At 38.7% G+C, this 13,396-nt stretch overlaps 1 protein-coding gene across 3 annotated transcripts in view; it reads left to right on the plus strand.

Moving 5' to 3' along the window:
* ULK4 (unc-51 like kinase 4) overlaps positions 1 to 13,396 on the plus strand; it is a 449,508-nt gene that overhangs the window by 62,960 nt on the left and 373,152 nt on the right. For all 3 annotated transcript variants that reach the window (XM_064496686.1, XM_031470033.2, XM_064496685.1), the window contains exons 18-19: positions 1,339 to 1,446; positions 7,324 to 7,407. In XM_064496686.1, the coding sequence (XP_064352756.1) occupies positions 1,339 to 1,446; positions 7,324 to 7,407 (192 nt within the window). The remainder of the gene's footprint in view (positions 1 to 1,338; positions 1,447 to 7,323; positions 7,408 to 13,396) is intronic.

Consider the following 13,396-nt stretch of genomic DNA (forward strand, 5'->3'; position numbering starts at 1 on the left):
AAACATCTTGATGGTGGTAGTTATTTCACAGATGTGTGCATTATGTCAAAGGTGTCTAATTGTACCCTTTAAATTTATGTGGCTTATTGTAGGTCAGTTATAACTCAGTAAAGCTATTTAAAGAAACACCACATCAGCAAGTGTTTCTGCTGCACGCGACTACTGCGTGGCCCCCCGACATGCAGCTCCAGGTTGTGCACACTCTTGTTTACAGCAGGAGACCAGTGATGACGTGCTGGCATGTTATAGCATTGTCAGATTGCTCTGAAAGTTTTTCAGTGCTTATTTTGTTTTTAAACTTTTAAATTAATTTTTAAAAAGGGGTATGATGGACATAATAACATAGTATTAGTTTTAGGTGTACAACATAATGTTTTGATACAAGTTCAAAAACAAAGGTACTAGGGAAGGCATAGCTCAGAGGTCAGAGTGCGTGCTTAGCATGCATGGGGGTCTGGGTTTAATCCCCAGTACCTCTGTTAAAAAATAAGTAAATAAATGAACCTAATTAACTGCCCTCCCCACCAAATAAAAACTTGTATCTTGTCGACAGTAAGAAATAGTCTTGTTTTGCACCACACTTTGAGTCACACTGTTTCAGAGCAGTGCTTCCACGTTACTTTATATATTATACATTTTTTCTCAGGATGGAGCCATTTTGTGTGTATCAATCTGAAACCATTTAACCCATTTCATGGTCACTGTGTGATTCGATTAACCTGTGTCTTGGTGTATGAATTCTGGCAATGAATGTGTGTGATTTTTCTCAGCGTGACTCCTAGGAAATTAACAAGATCAAATAAAATATGCTGCAGAGTTTCAAAGTGGTTTATATCAAAACTTTGGTATAATATTGCCACTCTCACATTTTTGAAAGAATCATTTAAAAGTAATGCAGTGTAAGACTTTTTTTCAAACTGAGGTGCACTGGGGTGTCCTAGGGATCTGATATGGCAATATCTGTGTTCAGATGCTGGCTTCCAAGTGGACTAGATGGTGTGGGGCAAGTTACTGTTACTCTCAGCCTCAGTGTTCTGCCTTTAAAGGTAGAGCAACAGTTGCCTCACAGAAGATTGGAGATACAGTGACAGTGGTTGGTAACTGACAAGTGCTATATATAAGTATGTTTATTTCACTGGATATATTTGTATCTTCATCTGGGAGAGTTACTGTTTTTTTCCTTCAGGAATAAAGCCCAAATATTGAATATAATTTGGAAACTAGTTCTTAAAAATGGAAGGTGAAGTTTGTAGAGGCTTACATATTTCCCTTTTACATTCAGGTTAAAGAACTGAGAGCTATACATGAAATAATACACTTTTTTTTTTCTCTTTTCAGGCAATTACTCTCTTAACTGAATTAATTAGGGAGAACTTCAGGAACAGCAAATTAAAACAGTGCCTTTTACCGACCCTAGGGGAGCTGATCTACCTTGTAGCCACCCAGGTGAGACAGTCTGGTTAACGCTTGCTCTTTGGTGTGTTCTGACATATGCTGGCTGACAAGTGTTAATATCCTGTAAAAGTTTTTTGACTTTGCCCCTTCGAGCATACCTAAAGAACTTAGGAGAAATTTTACCTATGGAGGAGAGAGGCTCTCTTTCTCTTTTTCTCTCTGTCCCTGTCTGTGTACTCCCTCTCCTACTGCCTCTTTACCTTGAAACAAGTAGGAGATTCTCAGGCTGTATTTTAAACCCAACAGACCAGAGTCCCCAGAAGTACTCCCTAGGTTGCTTTGACTCCTTCAGGCAAGAGGATGCCATTGGTTCTCCCAGTATAAAAGCTCCATTATCATTTGAAACACTGTATGCAAATATAACTCTTAACATGGCCATGAGACTGCAGAATTTGACTGACAGCTAAAGTTATAATATGGAAGTGCTATTGAATTCAACAAAGGAAAACTTCATTAATGCAGTTTTGGGGGAATATATTGAGTAGATAAAGATAAATTATGAGTTATTCATTTCATGTGTTGCTTTGAGAGTTGTAAGTACCAATAAATTATAAGTTATTCAGAAAATTCTCCTTGTATTTAAGTTTTGGTTCTAGAACTTGCTTAAATGTTATATAACCCAAATAGTTTTAGTATCTAAATTAAATTGATTTTCTAGATGATCATGATTTTAAGGTAGCTAACATAATTGTTATAAAACATTAATCTTTAAAATCTTTGAAATCATTTAGCTCCATAATCAGTATTGATAGCCAGTACAAAAAGTCTCTCCTCATTTCTTTTCATAAATATCTTGACTATTCCTGGTCTTTTGCATGTTGGAGTACATTTAGAATCAGCTTGTCTAGATCTGCTAATCATCTTTTAAAAACTGCATTACAAGATTCAGAGTCTTAAGCCTAAAATTAGAGACCCTAACCTTGATTACTTAGCAAACTGATGACCCTGAATGAGCTACTTGGCCTCTCTGACCTCATGACCTCATGAATTCTTCCTCAGCAAGCTTGGTAAAGTTAATATCTAACCGCAAGCCTCCAGGTTTTTTATAAGAACCAAATCCAAAAAATTTGTGAGAAAACATTGAGTGAATCATATATTTTACTTTCAAATATGACATTATCATGAATATTCAGATTTTTTCCCTTTACATATTAACATAGCATAGTAATTATTACAAGCAAAAGATGGTGCGTAAAATGCATGTTAAGTTGTAAACCACTATGTTATACTGTATGAACACTCAGGTACACACTACTCAGTTCAAGAACCAGAGGTTACCAAGAACTTAGAGCTACCGATAGGTCATCTCCATCACATCACTTCTCAGATGAAACCACTTAAATTTTGTGTTTATCATTCCATTGCTTATAAAAAGTTTCACCATGTTTCAACATAATTAGTTTATTGTTTCCTTTTCCTCTTTTTTTTTTTTTTTTGAGCTTTATAAAAGTATCATGCTGAAAAAACAAAAACAAAAACCAAAAAACAAAAACAAAGCAAAATACCACCACCAAAAAAGCCCCTGCATTGATGATGCAGCTCAATTTGGGAAGTACTGGTATCTTTATGTCTTTGAGTCTCCCAGTGCATGTCTGGTTTGTACTGAATCTGTGCATCTATTAGGACATTATTAGAATGTTAATGGTATTTTGTCCTTTAACACATAACAAATGGTGTTTCCATACATTCATGTTAAAAATATTTTTATTAAAGTTATTTCACTCAGAGCTTTTGTACATTTAGCCTTGGCTGAACTTATTCTCAGATAGTTTTCACACTTTGAAGAGGTGACACGTTGAGCCTAGGCAACGTGGAAGTGTAGAAAGGTACGCAGGGAGGAGTCTCTTTCACGCTTTTGTCCCCCGTCTGTGCGGTTTCCTGAATAAATAACCATTACAACTACTTGCTGACTTACATTTACAGAGTTGCTTTTGCACACACGAGCAAGTAGAAATGTACATTCTTATTTTGTCTCGTTTTTAACAAGTAGAACAACTGTTTTCACTTAATAGTTACACAGCATTAAGAATAGCGTATGGAGAGACAGACACTGGAGCTATTTATTAATAATTAATACGATGTCTTTCTTAATTAGTACTTGGAGCTCCCTCCTTCCCTGTTGCACTGGAGCATTCTCTCGTGTGCTGAGTTTTGTGAGAGGTGGTTTTCCTTGCAGTTCTTTTCGGGGTGGGGCTGGAGCATCGACACAGGCTTGGCTGTGGGCCCCAAAGGCCTTGCTAGCAAAGCTCACATTTACCAAGTTCTGCAGGCCCTCAGAATCAAAGCAGGCTTCAGTGCTCAGTTTATTCCTTCCTGCTGGCAGCTAACTTTTGGCTTGATTGTTCTTTGTTTTCTTTTCAGGTAATCTGAGGCATTTTAAGGATGGTAGAATAAAACTAGTCGTTTTTACTAGAAGAGTGGTCAGGTACCTAGTCTGACATCTTATCAGGGAGGGGCATCTAGTCCATTTCTGTTTGTGCGTGTGTCCCCTATTTTTTTTACCTTTTTCCCCAGCACATGCGCGCGCGTGCGCGCGCGCGCGCGCGCTTGCACGCACACACACACACACACACACCTGTGAAACCATCAACACAATCAGGGTAATGAAAATATCACCTCCAAGAGTCTGCTGAGCGCCCTTTGTAATTCCTCCCTCCTGCACCTCTCCCTGCCCCAAGGCAGCCACCGATGATGCCTTCTGTTGTAGAAACCAGTTGGCCATTTTCTAGAATCTTGTATAAATGGAACAACACAGAATCAGATTTCTATTTGTTTTTAACAGTAGATCTAGAGAATCATTTCTCTTGGTACTTATTTTGATTGGGTAGAAGCTAGGCTACTTTAATAAGGGATAATTCTGTGGCCATGACATTTGACCATATCTTACGATAGCAAACCAGAAGTTATGTCCCTGGATCCACTAAAATCCCTAATGTTTCATGAGATGAGGGTGTCTGTGGCATTGTCATTTGGAATATAGGTAAATGGTAAAATGTCAGGTCAGTGCTGACCCAGTGGGACTGGCCTGAAGTGACTGATAAATGTATACACCTACATATATATGTACCATGTGTAATGAAGAGACTGAAGCCCTGTCCTTCTGATCTTCTGGTAACACTCCAAGGTTATAAGCTTAAGAACAGAAGACCAGACTGTGAGTCTACAGAGGATATTATGAAGCAACACATTTATAGTTTTTTTTTTTCCTTTTGTCAAGGATATGTACCACCGTGAGCCTAGGTATTCTTATTTTTTGTCCAGCCCATAATTACCTCTCACCTGGCCTGTTGTTAGAACTCCCAGATGGTCTCCTTGATTCACTCTTGTGTCCCTTTAAGCTCTTCCCCAGACATCAGCCAGAGTGAGCCTGTTAAAACATGTGAGACACTCCAGCGTCACTCCTCAGAGCCCTCACCTGCTGCTGTCTTCCTCGTGGTCACAGCCACCTCCCTCTAGTTGCCTTCTGGGCCCTTGAGAGCTGCCTCCTCAGTACCCGTGTGACCTCCATCCACCTCACTGCCCTCTCACTGGCTTACTCCTTCCAGCTGCTTAGGTTGTCCGCAGTTTCTCTCTGCTTGTGTGGGTCCCTCCAGAGAGCCTTCTCCTGGCCATGAGCAGTGTGAGATGGAGCCACCTTGTCCGCAGCCTTCCTCTAACCCCCTACCCTGCTGTGCTTCCTTTATGCACTCATCACCATCTTGTTTATTTTGTTGAATTAAAAAAAAAATCTTTGTCCCACTAAACACTATTAAGGCAGAACATTGACCTGTTGCTCTCAGCTACGTGGCTGTTGTTGAGAAGACTTCCTGGCACATAGTAGGTGCTTTTTGCCCCCACTCAAGAACTGCAGTGAGTCCAGTGGGCTAGGAGGAAGGTGAGCTGGAGGCAGGGCTGCAGAGACTGGAGGGACAGGACCACGGAGGGATTCTTGGGTCTTGATCCTAACAGCTGGGGGAAGTCATTAAAGAGTTTTAAGAAGGGGTAAGGATGTCACCTGATGTGAGTGCCCCAAAGATCACTCTGGTTTCAGTCTGGAGAATGGTACGAGAGGGTTCTGGGACCCTGACTGGGAGTAAGGGAAGCAGGAGCAAAATCAGAGACCTGGGTATTTCAGGAAAAGTCACAGGGCTGAATGTGTAGCTTAAGGTCCAAAAGAAAGGAACACAAAGAGTCTGCTTAAATGAGTGACACGAAAGTCCCTGGTAACAACAAGAGCTATTTTGTATATTTGTTTATTATTTTACGTGGGATGAGGGAGGCAGAAGTCAGACTGAGGTGCTTTGAGGATTTAGGGGGAGGTGAGGACACTGGGGAAGTCTGTGTAAAGGGAGAATGGTTATGCAAAAGAGCAGAGGGTGTGGGGCCATTTGGAAAGTGGGATACGACGGAAAGGATCCCACGGAGACAGGATCTTGAGGGTCTGGGAGCAGTAAGAGAGACCCAGAAGAAAGCAGAGTGGGGATGGTGTCGTGAGCCCATGTGAAAGTGGTAGAGGAGCTGGTCTTTTTACAACCACAGGGTAGAAGCAGCAGATGGCTTCAGGTGTAGCTCAATTAGCAGTTGCTTCCTCATGATCCCCCTGCTCTCTCTGTGAAGGAGGAAGGTAGGTGGAGTGATGGGAGGGTCATGGAGTTGAAATATTGTAGTCTTTTAGGAGAGGGAATTTGTCAGAGAGAAACAGGAGGCCTGGAGAGTGATGTGGAAAGTCCCTCGGCTTGCTGGTCCTAAGTCATTTGTGGTGTTGGTGTCATCCCTCTAAGAGCCCAGCTGCCTGAGCCCCAGCCTGCCTTTCAAGATTGAGTTTCCAAAGACATGGGACAAGGGAGCTCCTAAGGGAGAGGTCGCTCAGGCCTTTGGTAGGAGTGATGAAGTGGTGGACCAGGGAATCTCAGTGGCTGCTAGGGAGGACAGGGAGTAGACTGGGGGAAAGAAAAGGAGTGGGGGTGGGGGAGACGGGATGCAGAGTCCAGTGATGTTAAGGAAAGGTTGTGGTGGGAGTTTTGAATAAATGAGCTGGAAGGGAAGCAAGTTGTGTTTGGAAGTTAAACTGGGGGCTGAATTAGTGATTTTTGAGCTGGGGCCACTCCGGCTGAAACTAAGAGTGTGAGCACATTTGGCTTTCTGTGATGAAGGGGATACTTTTAACGGGTCACGATTCTTAGTATGGGTAGAGAAGACTTGAATCTGTAAGGTGCCAGTTCTGACATTTGGACAATCTTAGACAAATATTCTCTCTAAGCAGAGCCTAATTTCTTTTGCTTTAATGAAAAAAGGGGCCCCTTGGCCCCTGATTTATTCTGTGATTTTATTTGATGGGTTACAAGGAGTGTTGTGGTTATTGCTATGTTGGTTCTTCTGTAAAAGCGTTTTTCCTCATGTCATTGAACTCCGTGCACCTGCTAATCATATTGGCTTATTTTTATTGAGCTCACTGTCTTGCTCGGTAGCAAACTTTGACTTGTTCTGTGGATTAGCCTGAGATACTACCTAAAGCTGTGTATTCATTCTATGCTTTCAAATCATTCCAGATAATGTCACACCTTTTAGGTAGGAGTATCTGTATCATCACCTACAATTATCAATAGAGTGGTTTCTCTATCTACCGGATCATATTGTCATTCCTTAGTTCTTTCTATCTTCTGATGAGGGGATCTTATCAACATAATGAGAAATAGAAGAAATACCTTGTATGTGCAATGCAGCGAAGACCCTTAATCAGGTCATCATTGTCAGGAAGTAAGTAGTACTTTAAATAGAATATTAAGAAGTTTTAGGTCGCCTGTGTATTTGAAACTGTGCCTTTTTCTTGAACGGGTTAATATCTTTTGTGCTGTTAGCTTCACTGCCTTTCCTTCTACTTCATTTTAGGAAGAGAAAAAAAAGAACCCCCGAGAATGCTGGGCTGTTCCCTTGGCTGCATACACGGTGCTAATGAGGTGCCTTCGGGAAGGGGTAAGGCTCCTTTGTTGTCCTCTGTAGACGCTGGCAATTGTAATAACCCTTCAGGCGCTGTGTGGGGATTGTAGCCTGCAGCGGTGCGGGAGCCTGTCAACCAAGCAGTGCTCCTGAATTTAAATAATCCCGACAAGCCACTGTGAGCAAGTGACCAGCAGTGGAGCAAGTGTGAAAACGAACGCACTTTCTCATTCACTGTATTAGTGTCTTGCCTTCTAAATGATGATAGCAAATATAACCGACAAAAGTAGCTCTTAATGACATATATTTAATTCTTCCCCCTCTTTTAACGTTATCGATAGACCAGTTTAACATGCAGGGTGTATGCAGAGAATTTTCTGTGAGCCTCCAAAGCTCCATGATTATCTTGTCAGGTTGCCATTTTGTGGTTCCAAATCGGGGAAGCTGCCATTAGTATCCATTGATTTTAATATTAAGTAGTATTTATTATGCGATATCAGTTTTCAATTTATTCACATCCCTTCTTGAGCTATTGTTAATGGCTGAAAACCAGCCAGCTGGCCAACCAGCCAGCCCGTGTCTGTAGCTCCTGTGTGCAACTACGTAGAGGATTTAGTAACTTGACCTAAAAGGTTGGCGTTTTCTCTTTGCTTTAAACCTTGACATTGTTTCACCAACGGCAAAGCCATAGGCTAACAATACTGCTTAAGGAATGAAAAAAAAATATGTCAAAATAAACATCTTCCTTTTGAGTTCGTTACTTCCTGTGGTATATGGTGATGGGATAGTGTTCCAAGCATAGAAAATCTCTGCACGGTTTTCCCCAAGTGATCCAGGAAGTTTGAACGCTTCCCAGCCTGTGAGGCTGAATGTATAGTCAGTTGTCATTGTGGGATACGAGTGAAGCAGGGAAGTGTACTTTATCAACAGTGTGAGAATTAAGTTATTTTTATCTGTAGTCAAAAGACATGCTTGGCTTTATCATTCAAGGCCTCAAGCTCTAGGCATAGCTGGGGGCTTGCAGGCGAAGAAGGTGAAATTTCTGTTCATGCACGGATCTCACTATTGTGGAAGATAAGATAAAAACATAAAGTGGAATATGTCAAGTACCTAGATGCAAAAAAACAAAATACAGGCACTCTAAGGAGAAAGGAGTCTTCTGCGAATTTATTAGACAATGTAAAAGGAAAATGTAAAACTTTGTATCTTTGATTTTTAGAACTTAGAGGAATGCCTAGTAAAAGATGATTAATTCTAATCCACGAGATTGTATCCTTTATTAAATACCTCCTCCCCATCCCCTCCTGTGTTTTTCATTGAGTACATGATATGAAGAATGTTTGATATCCATGTGTATTGTTAATAAATTATTATTGTTAATAATTGTAAAATAATGACACAGCTAATGACGTAGTTAATAGTAACAGGTGTACACACTTGCCTTTTATTGTCTTGTTAATGTGTTACAAGTCTTGTGTATTTTTCATTAAGAGGGGGGAAAGTCCAGAACTCTTCTAACTTATGAAAATTTTATATTAAATATTTGAAACATAGTTATGTATGTACTTTGACAGGATGTATACTAACATTGTCCCTATAAAGCAGATAAATTCAGGGGTGATTATTCTCCCTAAAAAAGATTTCTATACTTAAAAAATAATTTGATTGTAGCAGTTCTTCAGCCTATTTCTCTAATGTATTCAGGACATAGTTGAAGGTAGAAGAATTTCTGAGCTACTTACCATCAATGATTAAAAAAATTTTTTTCCCATGTGGAAAACTTTTCCCAACCCCTACTGATATTTCTGAATGTAAGTTCTTGTGAAATATACCTCATATATAGAAGAGGATGTGAAATATATGACTATGGTTAAAAGCTTGTACTCTGACACGTTTACTTGCTTAAAAAAAAGGGGGGTGGGTGGTAGCTTAGAGAATTCTTCCCTTTCCCTCTTAGATTGCAGCTTGTCCTTTCCTGCAAGAAGTAACCACTGTTCTGACTTAAGTGATAAACTTTCCCAAGTTTTTCTTTATAATATTTCCCTTTTTGTGAAGATATTGCTAAATATTACATTAAGTGATTCTAAATGTTGAATTCTGTATAAATGGACTGTATAAATTCTTTTGAGACTTAATTCTTTTGCTTAGTTAGGTTCAGGTTGATACATGCTGACTAGGTAAATGGTAGCTCATTTGTACCACAGAGTAGTATGTTGTTTGTATATGTCTCAATACGTGAACACACACAGGTGTGTTTCAGTTTATACTCCTACCAGCAGGGTAGCAGAGTACCCATAAATCCACATCTTCTTGAACATGTGCCATAATCAGGCTCTAAATTTTTGTCAGTCTCATGGGCATTAAATGGTTTCTCATTGTAGTATAAATATGCATTTTCTTGATTTCTTTTTCTTTTTTTTAACTTTTTTTTAATTGAGTTATAGTCATTTTACAATGTTGTGTCAAATTCCAGTGTAGAGCACAATTTTCAGTTACACATGAACATACATATATTCATTGTCACATTTTTTTTTTTCGCTGTGAGCTACCGCAAGATCTTGTATATATTTCCCTGTGCTATACAGTATAATCTTGTTTATCTATTCTACACTTTGAAATCCCATTCTGTCCCTTCCCACCCCCTGCCCCCCTGGCAACCACAAGTTTGTATTCTGTGTCTATGAGTCTGTTTCTGTTTTGTATTTATGTCCTTTTTCTGTTTTTAGATTCCACATATGAATGATCTCATATGGTATTTTTCTTTCTCTTTCTGGCTTACTTCACTTTGAATGACATTCTCCAGGAGCATCCATGTTGCTGCAAATGGTTTTATATTGTTGGTTTTTATGGCTGAGCATTTTCCTGATTTCTAATAAGGATGGCCATCTCTTTCTATTTATCTTATTTTTTGGAGTTTCCTGTTTTGAAAATGACCATCAAGTCTTCAACCAATTTTTTCTGTTGCTTTGTAGGAATTCTGCACTACCCGCGACTCACTGCTGCCAACCATATTGTTATAAAATGTTCCAAGCATTAGAAAAGGAAAGAAAACTGTAATAATCACCTTTATTTTCGTCACCTAGATTCAACAGTTAACATTTTGCCCTCTTTGCTTTGTTGTAATATGTGTGTATATAATCCATATATGTGTATTTATTATTTGTTCATTCATTTGTTTATTTTCTAAACTGTTTGAAAAATTGCAGATGTCATGGCATTCCACCCTTAGGAATTTTTTTAATGTATTCTGGATATTAACCTTGTTATTTATATGCATCCCAGATACCTTCCAATTTGTGGTTTGGCTTTTCCTTTTTTTTTTTTTTTTAAACAGTGTCTCTTGGTAAGCAGAAGTTCTTAATTTTAATAGAAATTTATCAATCTATCCCTTTATGATTGGTGTGTTTTGTATTTTAATAAATGCATCTTATTCCGACATCATTAAGATGGTCTATTACATGTGCTTCTAAAAGTTTTCCTATTTTTCCCTTTTCCATTTAGAACTTTAATCTGTTTGTGATTGTTCTGTGTGTGTGGTAGTATATGTGGGTCCAATTTTATTTTTGAAATAAATATGATGAGTTATCCTCAATCACTTAATGAAAAGTGCATCTTCTGCCCACTGCTTTGCAGTGTTACCTCTGTCATGTTGATGCGCATGTCTCTTCCTGGGCTCTGTTTAGTTCTCTTGGCCTATTACCTATTCTCTGTGCTGTGCTGTCTAAATTAATAGTCTTTATTTTTAATAATTTAAAAATTATCCAGGGAAGTTTTTCCCTACCAGTATAATCTTATTTTCATGAGTTTCTTAGCTTTTTTGTTCCTTTTTACCTGCATATAATTTTTAGAGTAAACCTGTCAAGTTCACCTCTTGGGATGTTGATGAAGAGTACATATATCTATGAATAAATAGGAAGAGAATTGGTTGCTATTAGAGAAAAAGGAAGGCATATCCAATGAGACCACTAAGAGATGGATGCATTTGGTTTAAAAAAAAGAACAAACCTAGAATAAGATGATTGAAATTCCTTTGAATTCTTGACAATGTTTAGCTAATGTATTTAGTTCACTGCTTAAGTTAACTCTCTTACATGCAGTCCCCATTCTTTACAGGTAACATTTATGAAACATACACTATGTACTGTCTGGATACAGGAGAGGCTAAGATGACTAAACATTGCCTTCTCTTCATTTATTCGGAAAGAGAAACTTTTTTAAATTCCTGGTTTAGTATGCCACTTATAGTTGTTTTGTAACTACATGTACTTTTTTTTTTTCCTTGTGTAGTTACTAAGATATTTAAGGCTATTAACTTTCCTCTCAACCTAGTGTTAGCTATATCCCATTATTTTGATGTGTAGTGTTTCATTATTGTTATTTTATAGATAATCCCTAGTTTAACATTTTTTCTTAGTCCCGAGTTGTTTATGAGATGGTTTAAACTTTTTCAAGTGGTTGAGATTTTATTACCTCTTTTTCCTTTTGTTAAAATGACAAAGTTGCATTACCGTATAGTCAAGAATGTGGTCTGTTCTATTTCTCTCTTTTTTTTTAATGTGGTAAAATATACACAATATAAAATTTACTTTTTTAACCATTAAGCAAGCAGCTTGGTGGCATTAAGTACATTTACATTGTTGTGTTATTCCTGATTTTAAGTATATTGAGATGTTTGTTGCCTAATTTACTGACTTTTTTTTCCACTTTTAAAATTTAGTGCCTTATTGAACAAGGGCTGTTGATTCTGGGTTTTGCCCTTTTTCCTTCTACCTCTAATCTGTGCATTGAGAAGAAAGCAGTGTGGAAACTTTTCTTTTTTGTTTTAACTGATGTGTAGACTTCTAGAAGGTGCTTTTGGTTTTAGGTTATAAATTTTGTTCTTGTTCATTATGCATAGAAAACCAGCTTTGCCGTGGAATATTCATATGTTCATATTCTATGATAAGTGTTTTCTAGTCAAATGCACTGGGACACCCTGGGTTAAAGGAGGTTGAATAGTTTCATTTGTTTGTGTTGATTACTTTTCAGAGCTTTTAATGATGAATCTACTTGGAGGCATATTGTGTGATGTTTTCAGAGTGATCTGCCCACCACAGACCTACCTTATCCTGTGGTGTGTTGTGGGATGCATTAGGGAGAGGAAGATAGTCGTACACTGGGACTGTAATGGGTTTGTTTAAATAGTTTTCAGTAGGTTTTCTCTTTTCTAAGGTTAACTATGAGATGATGACGTTGTTTTCCAAACAGGTCAACCTGCCTTATGATCACAATTTCTAGAACTTTAACAACGGTAATAGAGATGTGAGTGAGATGCTTTTGATCTTGTTACAAGATCAGTGTAAATGCTAAGGTGGAAAAGGGGAAAATATTTAGAATGAGAGGCTTACTCTGGAACATGCAATTAAAAAAGAAAAGAGGGGGATCTGGTGTTAACTGTTTTAGACAGAGTGTGGCAGTATAGAACAAAAGGTTTCCATGATTGCACTAAGTCATAGTTTTAGTCAGGACTGGCATTTTGGAGACCTTGGGAGTCAGGATGTGGATTTCAGTCCCAAGTGTACCACTCTTTAGTGGTTCAACGTTGGCCACACCCTGGGGCCCCACCTGATGTTTATATAAAGACAGGTACCTGTGCCAGATGGTCTTCCACGTGCTTCTAACTGGGGCCCTCTGACAACTTTCCATTCCATTGCTTTGACCTTCATGTTGGTGTATTATGGCAAAGAGCACTTCTCTTCTTGGAATCATTGCTGTATTGATCTCAGGAATATGCGGCATTGAACTTGACATATGACCCATATGTGCATGGAATAGGGAGGCTGAGAAAGCTGGCTTTTCTTGAAGGTGGGTATTTTCACCTGGGTAGGTAGCAGCACACAAGAAGCTGGAAACAGCACCTAGAGTGTTTCCACATGTTTAGAGGAGAAGATTAATTTATGCATTGGTATCTAATCAACCACATCTTTTTTTTATAGCTTGTATAATAGTCTGTATATAATTATGGGTGCTGAACTGACACCTGGCA

Source organism: Camelus dromedarius, chromosome 17 (assembly GCF_036321535.1).
Source record: "Camelus dromedarius isolate mCamDro1 chromosome 17, mCamDro1.pat, whole genome shotgun sequence".
Lineage (NCBI taxonomy): Eukaryota > Metazoa > Chordata > Mammalia > Artiodactyla > Camelidae > Camelus > Camelus dromedarius.